The 14,412-nt window shown below is 44.6% G+C and overlaps 1 protein-coding gene across 1 annotated transcript in view; it reads right to left on the bottom strand.

Annotated features, from left to right (window-relative positions):
* The window catches only part of LOC115653972 (cysteine-rich protein 1-like), a 58,739-nt gene that overhangs the window by 15,519 nt on the left and 28,808 nt on the right, over positions 1 to 14,412 (bottom strand). The window contains exon 2 of the mRNA XM_030567842.1: positions 8,535 to 8,629. Within this exon, the coding sequence (XP_030423702.1) occupies positions 8,535 to 8,629 (95 nt within the window). The remainder of the gene's footprint in view (positions 1 to 8,534; positions 8,630 to 14,412) is intronic.

The raw sequence follows: 14,412 nt of genomic DNA, 5'->3' as shown, positions 1-14,412 counted from the left end.
TGCCCTCTCTCCCGAGTGTGCCCCATCCCCGCTCCTCTCCCTTCCCTCCAGCACCTCCTGTATGGCAAGGAACAGCTGATCCCAGTGGCTGGGAGGCGCTGGAAGGGAGGGGGAAGAGTTGATCAGCAGGGCCACCGACAGGCAGGAGGCATTGCGGGGGCAGAGAGAGGGAGGAGCTGGCTGCCAGTGGGTACTAAGCACCCACTAAATTTTTCAGTGGGTGCTCCAGGACTTATGGTTTTCACCATGAATCTCTTTATTTACATTTCTGTATAATCTGTGAAACTAGACTCTAGAGAGAGACAAGGTCGGTGAGGAAATATTTTATTGGACCAACTTTTGTTGGTGAGAGAGGCAAGCTTTTGAGCTCCACAGAGAGCTCTTCTTCAGGTCTGGGAAAGGTACCCAGAGTATCACAGCTAAATACAAGGGGGAACAGATCGTTAAGCATAAGGAGTTAACACATATTGCAAGAAACAATTCTAAACGAAGTGGGTAATTGCTGCAGTCATAGGACAATACGCCAACCTCTTCATGCACCACATACAGGAAGAATTTCTAGAAAAATGCTGCATGAAATCAATGATATACCTGAGATACATCAACGATTATTTTCGCTGTCTCCACCGATGACCAAAACTCCCCTCCTAGAATGCCCCCAACAACTTCAACAACCACTAGCCAGACATCAGACTCTCTCTAGAACACTCTCACGCCTGTGTCCTGTTCCTGAAAAACACCATCAGCTTCAACAAGGTCCTAGAGCTCGATATAAGGAAACCATGAATCACCACACTTACCTCCACAGATTCAGCATCCACCCCAAACACACCAAGAAATTTGGTTATGTATAGCCAGGCCCTCAGATACCACAGGATATGCTCTGAGGAGAATATTCAAGATGCACACCTTAACACACTTAAAACCGCTTTCACCAAATAAGGACTCTTCACCAGAGAAGTAGATCGCATCATGGAATGAGCCACCCTAATTCCCTGAGAGAATCTGCTTCAATACAGAACAAAAAACAACACCGCACTGACCCCACGCCCCTAGTTGTCATCTGCTAACCCACACTCAGACCCATGCATGGTATCATCAAACCATTACAACCCATACTTGATGGGGACCACATCCTGAAAGAAATCTTTCCTGTCTTCCATCTTCTGGCCTTCCAACCCCCGGCCCCCAAACTTGCCAAGCTCCTTGTCAGAAGCAAACTCCGCAAAGAGCAGGATACACCAACTGGAAGTGGCACCAGACCGTGCCAGAACAACAGATTCAAAACCTAAAGCCATATCTCTACTGCTATGATGATCAGTAACCCCTACAACACACCCTTCAAGAATCATGGGTCCTACACATGCCTATCACAAACATGGTGTCCCTCATCCAGTGCATGAAATGCCCCAACAACAATTATGTGGATGAAATCAGACAATCACTACGCTTTCAAATGAACTTGCATAATAAAATTGTAAAAGACAAAAACATCCAATCACCTATGGATGAACACTTTTCACAGAGTGATCACTTTATATCTGACCTCTCAGTCCATGTCCTCAAAGGAAACCTGCACAACACCTTTAAATGATGAGCCTGGGACTTAGAATCATAGAAGATTAGGGTGGGAAGGGACCTCAGGAGGTCATCTAGTCCAACCCCCTGCTCAAAGCAGGACCAACCCACAGACAGATTTTTGCCCTGATCCCTAAATGGCCCCCTCAAGGATTGAACTTTCAACCCTGGGTTTAGCAGGCCAATGCTGACTTACTACAGTATAACTAAGTCATTCAGCGGTGTGAAAAATCCCACACTCTAGAGTAGCATAGTTATGACCCTAACCCTGCTCCCCTATGTAGACAGGGCTGTGTCGGCAAGAGAACTTCTCCCACCGACATAGCTACCGCCTCTCACGGATGTGGTGTTATTAAGCTGACAGGAGAGCTCTCTCCCATCAGCTTAGAGAGTCTTCATCAGATGCACTACAGGGATTCAACTGCATTGGTGCAGCTGTGCCTATGTGCATTTCTAGTGTAGACCTGCCCTAACTCTCCTTTGTCCTATGACTGCAGATGTGTTAATTTCCTACTTGATTTTGAATGGTTTCTTGCAACATGTGTTAATTCCTTATGCTTGACAAATTGTTCCACCTTTTATTGAGCTGTGACACTCTGATTACTCTACCCACACCTGAAGAAAAGCTCTGTAGAGCTCAAAAGCTTGTCTCTTTCACCGACAGAAGTTGTTCCAGTAAAAGATATTACCTCACCCACCTTGTCTCTTTCATATCCTGGGACCAACATAACTATAACAACACTGCAAACTGGATCCTAGTCAGTTTCTCTTGGCTTATTGCACTTCTCTTATGTGCATGATGCTTCAATGTTTGGGTTCCAAACAGTACATGGGGAATTTTAAAATGCAAACAAAAAATGTGTTGCATTGAGTGGTTTGTTTTTTTTTTAAATATTTAATGAGAACAGTTAGACATTTTTTATAATTTTCCATCAGAATCTGTTAGGCCTAAACCTTCTGCTAATAGATTATTTCAGTATCTGAATTAGACGTATGGAGTTAGTCCACGCTAACTACTCCACTCCGTAGGAGAGACACTTCTCATTTCCTTTTAATTTTTTTTCAGTTTGCTTCCATCTCCCAAAAACTGCACTGCGTCCAAAGCATTTCAATGGGGGCTAAAAGCATGTCATTATTCCTCCCCCAAATGTTCCTGCTAATGGTATTTAAGTGCTGGCACCGATGTGGGTGTACTCAGACAGAGCAAAATATAGAGCTGCTACAGGCGAGTTTGGGATGAAAGCAGACAAACTGACTGAAGGGCTGGGAAGGGGAATGGTAGAGAGAGAACTCAGCAAGAGGTTTGTTGTTATGGCCTGTCTTTAAAAAAAAAAAAAACGCAAGCAAAGTTTTTCATTTCAAATAAAGTATCATGAGCATTGCTTTGTACCATAGATCTCTCTTTAGCTTCTCATTTCAGCTCAATATTAGCTGATAGCAGTGGACAGAACTGATCATAGTGCGGGTAGCTGCCATCTCAACTTCTGGCAAGCCAGTCTACCGCTAACTTTCCTTTTTCAATGTGGCTCTCTACTTCAGGAGAGGGGAAAAAACTCTCAAATCCCAGAGGAATTAAAATTGTTGGGACCTGATCTAAAGTGATCGAAGTAGATGGAAAGATTGTATGTCTCAGCAGCCTGTGGAAATGGAACCCAGAGCAGAGAGGGCAAGTCCTGCTTAAAATGGGATCAGGAATAATGTGTGTGCTTGATTCAAACAAGCGGTGTCTAGAGCTTTGCGAGCAATGGCGTCTGGATGTGGTTCAAAAGCAGGCAGGCCATTCTGCATGCAGTTCAAAAGCAGGCTGGCCATCTGGAAGCAACTGCAGCTGGAGCTGGTTGGAGACTGCACCTGGGAATGAGTTAGAGTTGGATGGAGCTTGTAAATAATGGACCTTCTCATTGGGCTGACATGATCCATTTTCTCATTATGTGCTTCTTATCCAGTTAAAGTCCCTGGGCCAGATCCTCAGCTGGTACAAACTTTCATAGCTCTATTGAAGTCAGTGGCGCTAAGGATCTGATTCTAGTCCCTTGTGGTTCTCTGAACTGGCATAATCGGCTTGTTGGATTTGAGAAGACATTATTTTTGTTCTGTGTGTGTACAGGGCCTTGCACATTGGGTCCCAATCCATGTCTGGGGCCTAGATGCTACCGCAGCAGAGATAATTAATAATAGTATAATGTTGTGGGTTGGATCATACCTCATTTAACCTGCTGGGTGTGGCTGCTACCCCTCATTTAAGATATTTGTAAGAGACAGCAGCTCCCGCCTAAAACAAAGGCATATGCTAGTCTACCCAGGAATTAGAACTATGTGGGCTGAGGGGTTTGCTGAGCATTGTTTGTGGGTGAGGATGTGTGCGGGAGGGGAGAAGTAGAAGAGAGAAAGACAGCACCGCAGAAGGAGCAAGAAGACAGCAAGAAAAGGCTGCTAATGTGGTTCTGAGAGAAAGCTTTTTAGGCAGAGTGCTAGCTGGAAAGAGAGGCTTGGAACAGCAAGCAAGGAAACTGTCTCCTGCTATTTGATTCCTGCTGTATTCAGGCAAACAGGTCTTTATGTATAATCTTTGTAAAGAAACACGATTGCATCAAAGGCAATACCTGGCTCTATCACCAGTTTGTCCCCCTAACTGGAACAACCCATGACACCCCGTATTTAGCTAATGGCTCAGGTCAAAGGGAATAACAGGAACAAAACCCAGGTGGGGGGGGTTAGTTTTAAACATCACTACCTAGTATTTCCCTTCAGTTCCTGAAATTAAAATGAGTGGGTGGATTTTCTTCAGTTCACCACATACTGACACCTAGCAAATATGGAGAAAGGAAGTGACCGGTGGGTCAGGAAACTTCCTTAGCAAACAAATCCCAAGAGTCTGGGGGGGTCTTTATGACCAGCCACTGCTGCTGAGATTTCCCACCCTTAGGAGCATTAGGTCTTGTCATGAGCTCAAAGGATACTGTACACTATTACTGCCTGGCATTTTCCATTCTTCCTGCACTGTGCGTGGGGCTTTGGGGGCACTCAAGGAGTATGTCACCGATGGGACATTTTGAATCTCGCTCATTATCTATTGCTGAAAAACACTTCTAATGCTACCCCCACACACACATACACTTGTGAACTCCAAGAATTGCCTTTCCCCAGCGCTGCAATTAACTCGTGATAAATAGCACCATTGCCACTAATGTTGCACTGCAGCCCGGTCTGAATAAACTCAACTTCTGCTTTTAAGCAAATTCCTACAGTGTTAGAGGGGGCATAAGGAGTGCTGGTTATGTGATGAAATCAACTGAGCCAGAGGCCAACGTTTGCCAGGAAATAGTGGCTGTCAGGACAAGCAGTCACTTTAAATCAATCCGCTAGTAAAAGGAACTTCCCACAGACACAGTGGGGATGGGATGCACATATTCAGGGAAGCAGCTTCGCTTCCAGAATAGGTGGGTGTCTGTTATTTCTGGTCTAATCCACCAGGCCTGATGGCTATGGGGCTAGCGAGTTAAACAGTCAGTCTCTTCCACTGGAGACCTGGATTCAAAGCCGATTGACAGCAGATCCATGAGTCAGAGCTTTCAGAAATGAAAAGGAACCTTCACAGATTGCCTAATTAAAACCCCTGCTTCCAGGTTCAAGATGTCTAGTGATTGTGCCATAGCAAGCTACCTTATTCGACACTTCATGTCACTGGCAGACTGACCTTAACATCAGTTACTTCTGCTACCTCCCTTTATCCTTTTAACTTCAGCACCTTGCTCCTTAGTTTAGCTCCAGTGTCCCCTATGACAAAGTTCCTCCTCTATCTTGGTGGGTCCTGTGCTTATTGGCAGATTTGCTCACCTCAGTGATCTTCCCCTCTGATGTAACCCACAGTCTGGGTCAACCCCTCCTGTGTCTGATCAGGAGTTGGGAGGTTTGGGGGGAACCCAGGCCCACCTTCTACTTCTGGTTCCAGCCCAGGGCCCTGTGGATTGCAGCTGTCTAGAGTGCCTCCTGTAACAGCTGCATGACAGCTACAGCTACAGCTCCCTGGGCTACTTCCCCATGGCCTCCTCCAGACACCTTCCTTATCCTCACCACAGGACCTTCCTCCTAGTGTCTGGTAACACTTGTACTCCTTAGTCCTCTAGCAGCACAGCCTCCCTCTCTCACGCTCAGCTCCTCGTGCCTCTTGCTCCCAGCTCCTCACACGCACACTGCAAACTGAACTGAGCTCCTCTTTAAACCCGGGTGCCCTGATTAGCCTGCCTTGATTGGCTGCAGGTGTTCTAATCAGCCTGTCTGCCTTAATTGGTTCTAGCAGGTTCCTGATTATTCTCGTGCAGCTCCTGCTCTGATCACTCAGAGAACAGAAAACTACTCTTCCAGTGACCAGCATATTTGCCCTCTACCAGACTCCTGTACCCCACTGGTCTGGGTCTGTCACACCCCTAAGAATAGTTTCTTCTGTATTGATCCACTTTTAGGAGTGTGCCAGTACCTTGCTGCCTTTTCAGGTAGTTTTTAGGTTAAACAAACTAGTTCCTTCCATCTCTCCTAGTAGATACTCAAGACTCATTTTGGTTGCTCTTCTTTGAACCGTCTCTTTTTTGATTTTTTTTTTTTAAACCATGGCAAATACCAACATTTTGACACTTCATTTCCTGTGAAACAAATTTTTTTTGGGGGGGATGGGGAAACTTGTTTGGGGTCAATCAAAACATTTTGTTTCAAGAAAATCTAATCCCCAAGGGGTCCAGGACCATGGCCCGAGGCTCCTAGGCTGATTTTGACATTTTAAAAAGTGTATAATATACAAGTGCCAGAACAGCTGAGTGGGGAGTGGGTCTGGGCTCAGTCTGCCTGGTGCAGACCCACAGCCAATTGTTACTGTCTTCGAGAAGGCGGAAATCAGGCTGGGGATCGTCCCTCATTAGGCTGTTTGGGGGGGGGAGGGGGGATGCATATATCACCTTAGGCACAAGAAGTTCACATGAGACAGACACAAAACAGGCTCCCACCAGCTTCCCACTTCTGCCTAGTCAGCAAGCAGAATTTGGCTCTGATCACGTGTTAAGGGGAATGCGCTGGCTTTGCTGCCCAGGTTACTGTGTGTTAGAGACAACATCGTCCTAGTGCCTTGCCCTTACTGCAGCCCTCTGGGGAAGAATCTGAAAGATCTCTTGGTCTTTCTGCTTCATGAACCTGCAGAAAGCAAGTAGGGGCTGTGCTGTTTGTAGCACAGAGCCAGGAAGGTCTGCGGCAGCATCCGCCACCATCTTCGTTTGTCTCAGTGACTGGAAATTTGAAGAGTGTGGCAGTAGGACTGATTCTGATTTTAGAGAAGAGGAGCATATGGTTGGGTATGTTGCAGAATCAGAAACCGCATGCAGATACATGACAGCTCTTGGGTGTCTTGTATAAATCAGATCCTGTAGGCAGAATCTGTCACCGGGCAGCACTGCAGGCAAATAAAGAGCAGCTCTCTCTGGCTACCCTGAGAAATCAGCCACCACGGATGTGGGCAGGTCAGGTGCATGCATGGCCACAAAGACTCACTCCTGAACACCCCTGCCTGCACTGGGACTTGGAAGCAGGGACACATTAAGGCAGAGGCAGCCTGAGGCTCCAACTCCTGGAATCAAGTGATGACCTCTGAATTCCAGTATTAATTAAAAAAATTGTTTCTAGCCCTGATGGTTAGTAAGAAGAGCTTGAAACTTGGGCCTGAGTCTGCAGAGAGCCTGAGACAATTGCTCTGAGAAACAGAACTGCCCCGGTAATCTCAAAGGATTATTTGTTCTGAAATCCACTGCTCTTGGGACCCCTGCTGATCCCCCTCTAGTCGAGGAGTGGGGTTACCATTGAAAATATGGCCCCAGCTGTCTATATCCCTTTTGAAAGAGGGACTTAGGCTCTGAAATCATTTAGTGGCTAGCTCCACTTGGCCAGCCCACCAGTTCCTCAAAACTCCTTTTCATTTCTCCCCACCTCCCCCATTTGAGGAACACCTCAACCATCTCCAAAATCCCATCCCGTTGATTCTGAAGCATCCCTAAAGGGTCATCGACTTTGGGTTAGACTAGGAAAATCTTCCCAAGTGTTCTTTCCCTGATGCTCAGGGGCAGTCTTCAAAAGCAGGGCTCTCAGCAGTATTGCTTGAGGTATGTCAAACCCCTTCCTCCTCTCCCCCCCACCCCCGGTGGTATTCATAGTCTGACCCTTCAGATCTGAGTCTGTTTGAGTTCCCCAGTGTAGAGCTGGGCAGGAAGATTTTCACATCCTGAATTGTGATGAAAAGTCGGAATCTCACATTTTCTCACCTGTCAAACCTCCAATTTTTTTAATAATTCAACTCATTCAAAACATTTAATTTAAATTTAGATTTTAAAAAATATTATCATAAATTTCTAACCAAAAAGTCTTTCTGAAGTGGAATTTTTCATTCTGAAAATGTCGACACGAGTCGTGTGGACAATTTCAAAACTTCTTTTCTCCAGACAATTTTTCAAGATGAGCAAGTCATCAAAACTGGCCCTTGCAGTGAATGGCTTCGGTTTGGACAAATTGGTATTTTCCGATTGAAAAAAACATTTTGCTGAAAAATTCCTGCCAGGCTCTACTAAAGTGTATGATACCATGTGCCACATGTTCTCTGGCTCTCAACGCACTCACCCCGTCCACCTCCCCACACCGGAGTGTGACAGACGCACGATGGTTTGTCTTTATCCCTGTGGCAAACTGGATATTTTTAGTAAATGGCGGTGCTACCCTGGTGCTGCAATAGTTCTAATCTGTCTACTGTTCCCTGTGTATGTCCACTTTCTATCAGGCTTTATCTCCCCAACTATCACACTGAAAAAACTTCTAAGCATATTGCATGCAGCCTTTAGTGCATCCCAGTGCGAACCAGCCCTTTGAAATGGGATCAGGAGATGGATTATTGTGGGCATGCAGATAAGAGACAGTTCATTTCCTACCTCTGCGTGCTGGCCAGGGCTGAGCTGCCGTTTGCACTGGTAACACTTCAGACAAAGGGGATGATAGTCTTTGCCTAGAGAACGCTTCCTCTCAGCTGTTAAGAGAAGAAAACGGTATGAGTAATTATACTCCAAGCACCTCATTAATAGTGGAACATATGTGAAATGGGTCTTTTGATCCGTGGAATTACTTGCCAAGGAAGAGGGAAGAATGGGACTCTTTTTCTCAAATCAAAGCCGGGGTAGAATCTTTAATACAGGGACAATTTGGCTTTTTTCTGTGAGTTGGTTTCAACAGCACTGCTGTGGCTCTGCCTTTTTGAAGTTTACTCTTTCTAAACTTTACAGGTTGGAAATTTCATGCCTCACCAGGACGAAAATTGCCTTTCTTCTTTGCTTCAGTCAAGTGTAGGGTTTGGGCGGGGTTTTTTTTGTTTTTTTTAATCTTTGGCAGGATTTCTGTCCCAGGTCACACATTGTTCAGTGTAGATGCTTTCTTGGTTTGTGTTTGAGCTAAGAATAAAAAGGCACACAGGGAGATACATTATGCAGTCAGCTTGGTACCTCGTTGTCTTCTTATTATTTAGAATTTTACTCTGAGGCAATTATGTATTCAATCTTGTGACATAATACTGCTAAAGGGAGAGGGCAGCACTTATTAGCTCCCCGGGCAGAATATGATCAAACTCAGAGATAACATCTGACAGCTCAGGATCAGGCTGAATGCATGGCTTGATGCAAACATTCTTGTGGGAGTGGATCAAGACAATCAGGACAACCCTATAGCCACATACTTCATTTCAGGAAACATACAAACGCATTTTATTTATCTTCCCTGCGGAGCTGTCAGACAATTATTGGGCATTTATTTCCCTGGTATATTTTCCCTGTACAGGGGCTTTGATCCTGGTACATTATAGTCGTCTGTATAAGGCCACAGGGATACTAGCCAATAATAATAATAATAATAATAATAATCTTACATTTGTAAGGAACCTTTTTATCCCTGTGTATCTCACTGGACTATGTAAACTGTGTTTCTCCCCATTTCTGAAGTTCTTCCCACTCCAGAAATTTAGCCAGCTCTGGGGTGGAATACAGCATCTGTTTAACAGCACACAGTAACCTTACACAACGGTTACAGGAAGAAGACTGAAACGGCAGCGGGAAGTTAGATGGGCAGAATATCTGAGCTGGATTTAAATCAGGACACCAGGGTAAACATCTCTACCCCTGTGAAAAGGGCGATAAGAGCTTTACTCATCACAAGCACTGAGGGTTTCCCTTTAAGAGATCGCTCAGTGAGTGGTTTCTCTAGCAACACAATGGGGAGGTAGTTCGGTACAGATCCAGTCTCCGATTCTGCACTTGACAGCACTTTCTGCGTAGTCAGTTTCCCCTGGTGTGTACTGTATGTGTGTGTTTCGCACACCAAGCGGGGGAATGTGATTCTAAACCCACAAACGTTAGCAGGGAACTCAAGGGCAAGACTTAGAACAAGGTTTACATCTTTTTTAAAAAACTGGCTGGATTTCAAGTTACTGATGTCCCTTTAATGTCACAGGATAGATTCTTCCCTCTCTTACAGAGCAATACTAGTGACTCCAGTGAAGTCCAGGAGGAAAATTGCAGCTTCAGATCCAAATTCCCTCTAACTCTGGAAAAGGCTGGACTCTGATCCAAACCCCAGGGCTCAGGTATGTTGGGCCAAAGCTGGAATCTGGATGGGACCAGAATGACAGCTTGAATTTGGTGAAATGTGGGTTCTAGATCTGAACCTGGTGACATGGACCCATATCCAGCCAAAACCTGAAGTAACTCTGTTTCAGGGCAGCTGGGTGCTAGGTTGAGCGCTGGCTAGGGAGCTTTATGGACCAACACGGGGCAGAATTTCTGCGGGGCAGTAAGAATGCCCCGGCACATCCCATTCCTCTGGCATGTCCTGCCCACTTTCCTCCAGCATGCCCCTGCCCAACCCTGGATCACCCCATGCAGCAGGGCTCCTGTGGAGGCCGCGCTGTGCTGGTAATGATGAACTGGGCCCCTGAATTTTAACTGAGCCAGGTAGGGCTTGGAATTATTCAGAGGCTCACAAGTATGGGGGCTAACCTGGAGGCCTAAGGCCCAGGTTAAGTTTGGCACCAGCCATTTAAGAGTAGAACCTGCAACAGAGCTGCAGCCAGATGACAACAGAGACCACAAGTGGTGCCCAGTCATGATATTGATCCCATTGGCAGCCCCTGTAAGCTCTTTCTTGCGGTGCTGTGTCAACTCAACAGGATTGGTGCAGATTGGGGCTTAACAAGAGGGCCCCCACCTGTGTCTCTCTCCCTCCAATCCCCAAGTGAGTTCCACCAGCTGGGACTCTGGATGTAGGTTCCCACAGCACAGCTGATTTCCGTCATTCTGGCTCTCATATTTCCTGAGCACTGGCATTGGAAGTGGCTGTGACAGGTGCAGAAACCCGCCCCTACCAATATGGGAAGGGCAGTATTTCTAACCTTGCAGATTTGCCTGTGACAGCCACATGGTCAGTAGCGGGTATACCCGTTCTGGAGCACTTCTGATTTCCCTTGTAGTAATATTCCACAGTCACCTTTGTAATAGCCTGCAGTCACCCATACCTATAGTACCATAATCAAACGTGGCATGGGTTCCAATCCCCACTTTAACTGCTTCCCATTAAAACAGAAGCTACAGGATTCATCAGGCTCAAATTGCTTGGTTCAGAAAGGACTGTGCATTGTAAGTCATTGCAAGCCGACAACCCCGCTCTACCAGCAGTGGCTATCTTTGGAGATGGATGGACAGGGGCATACATATTTGAATTAGTGTACTACCAACAAAGGGAGGTGGTGTTGGCTAATGGGTAGCATGCCAGACTGGGACTCAGCAAACCAGGCTTCTATTCCAGGTTGCCTTTGACAAGTTGCATCACTCCTCCGTGCCTCAGTTTCCTCATCTGTATAATGGGGATAATGATACTACTTTTGTAAAGCGCTTTGAGATCTCCTGATGAAAAATGTAATAAATATCTCGGTAGTAATAGTATTAATTAGCACAGACCTCTCTGGAAATAGGCAGATTCTGAGCAACCATTTTGAGCAAAGTACAAATGCACACATGACCTAGGAAGAAGGGAAAGGATCCCCCTCCCCACTTTGTGTAGTGCTGGTTGAAGCAGCTTTCATGAATCAGATTGTACATCGCGAGCTGGTTGGCAGAAGAGATCCTAAAGCAGGATTTTTAGATGCATCCCACAAGGGATGAGCAAGATGAGATGGCCCTTCAGACTCCTCTTTATTTTAAACATTCATATTGTGACTAATGCATGTCATCCCTTCAGCCACTGAATCCCATTTACTGGCCTGAATTCTCCATTTGCTGACTTTGCTGTCACATCAAACTTTTTCAGAATCCCATTTACTGGCCTGAATTCTCCATCTGCTGACTTTGCTGTCACATCAGACTTTTTCAGAGCAGTGGAACAGAATCCTGTCACTTTGCAGCACAAGGGCACGCTGCTGGAAGGCAACTCCTTGCCTGACGCAAACCCCAGGAGAAAAGAGGTGCATGCATTATTATGCCATAATAATATGGTCGACAAACCTCCAGCAAGTCAGATGCCCTCGACTGTTGTCTCTGCTGCTATCGCCGGCCAAAGAGGTGGAAGAGCATTTGGCCAAATGTGAAATAAACAGATGTTTCCTGACAAAATGTTTAAAAATTAATCAATATTTCAGTGGGATGGCCATTAAAGCCAAGCTGTCATGGAAGTTAAGGGCTTCAAGAGTACAGACCAGACCTCCACTGCTCCTTTCTTGGGACTATGCAGTGGAATTTCAGCAGGTCTTTTCATTCCCCGTCCCCACACTTCCCCCACATAAAGTGCATACATTCTTGCCCCAAAGCAAGAGGAAAAATTCAAGCCTGCCTACCAAGATCCAATTAACTTCACAAGGGTGTCTCCTCCTGGGCAGCCACCGAACTCTCCTGTAATGACACCAGGCAAAAGTGGTCACTTGGTAAACCTCACCAAGTCACTTTGTTTAGGTTCCATTGTGCACAGCTGTGATATGCAATTGTCTGTGAGTGATTGCAGTGAAACTACTGGTGCAAACTATAGAAGCATCAGTTTTTACTACAGTGGATCAGGTCCAGGGTGGATAAAAATCAATGATTTAAAAATATATGGATATTTATTTAAATCGGATTTTTTTATTTACATTGGATTTTTTTGATAAAATGCTTTTTGAGGAAAAAATCTATCTAAAGATAGTTTTAATTAACTTACATTGTAGCTCAAAGATATCTCATCATTGAATAGGGATTATAAATTCTAATTCTATCGTATGAGACAATATAATCATGTAATGTTTAAGAAAAGTTTTGTAAATGAGTTCCAATAGTTTATGGATTAGGGACCCAATTTTATGGGGTTCCAAGGTCTTCTGTATAGATTATTTAGATTAATCTTTCTATGTACCCAGTGGGACTCAGTGCTGAGTCTAGAAGATACCATCAGAAATGTTTAGTTTTGCAGATCTCACTGTGGATTTGTCTCCAGAGATAACATGCTTGTTAACAGCAAAAATGTTTTTAACTAAATAAATAATATATTGAGGTTAGAAATAACAGACCTCAATCCTATTGTCCTTCTGCAAATTTGTGTACCCAGAGTCAATCCCTTACCTCTCTCTAAATATGCAAAGTTTCTAGAAGTTCAATGAATAGAAGATTGTTGGGGGCGGACTAGATCTGGACAAGGAGGAGAAGTCTGGAGATACATGTGAGAAGGGAGGGACAGACAGTAGAAACAAAAGTGAAACTGTTTGAGCAGCATATTCCGGAAGTCTTGCAGTCTTCCTGAGTGTAGCCTTCATTGATTTGAGATCCACCATACCATTCTCTCACTAGAAGCGAGAAGCTATAATGGCAGCAGGACATAAAAGAGACCCAGCCTAGGGATATTTTAATGAAATTCCTCTACCTGTGGGTGAGACAGGCAAGCATACAAAATCCAAACAGTGCAACAAAGAAATGCAAGGCCTGGTTGCCCAAATGAAACAACATCATGAGAAGTGTCCCTTCTTAGGAAGAAGCTGCATTGTAGATGACGAAGGAACGTGTCTGAACATGCAGGATCTTTAGGTTAGTAAACTTTGTTATTTCATACTTCTTTCTTAAGGACTGCCTGTCTTCCTTCTGGACTAGTCTTGAATTCTCATGTTTGAGCAAAAAGTATAGTTGTTACTATGGTACTAGCATTTTAGATGCAGTTGTGATAAAAAATAAACAGCTGAAATAGGCAGATCTTCCTATTACTATTTCACCTTTAAAGTAGTACTGAGTGTCAGCGAATGCAATGAGTAATACTAAATGAGCAGTATGGTAATAATAACAATTAAATAACTGTGTTGACTTATTTTGTTTAGGGGAATCCATCTTCAACATACAAGATTCTGAAGACTATCTATCTTCAAAATCACCATCATTTTCTATAGTTTCAGAGTTACCTGCCAGTGAGAGTGTTTCAATCACATCATGGATATCACATGTGACAAAAAGAGGAAAAAACCCTCCATCGTCCAGAAACAGCCATAGATAAGTTTGTGATAAGAACCAGCAAATTACAAAAAGAGGTAATTGATGAAAAATTTGCCCAGTTTGTTTATGCAACAAACTCTCCTTTCCGTATGATTGAGAACACCCATTCCATTAACATAGTTCAATCATGAAGACCAGGATACAGTCCACCCAACAGAGAAGATGTCGCAGGCAAATTGCTGGATAAAGTGTATGAAAGAGAAATTGAGCAGTGTGCAAAAGGTCTTGAGGGTGAAATTGTTAACCTGAGTCTTGATGGGTGGAGTAATGT

The sequence above is a fragment of the Gopherus evgoodei genome, chromosome 6 (assembly GCF_007399415.2).
Source record: "Gopherus evgoodei ecotype Sinaloan lineage chromosome 6, rGopEvg1_v1.p, whole genome shotgun sequence".
In the NCBI taxonomy this organism is placed as follows: domain Eukaryota; kingdom Metazoa; phylum Chordata; order Testudines; family Testudinidae; genus Gopherus; species Gopherus evgoodei.
Note: the sequence above shows the minus strand (reverse complement) of the source record. Positions and strands in the feature narration are given on the sequence as shown.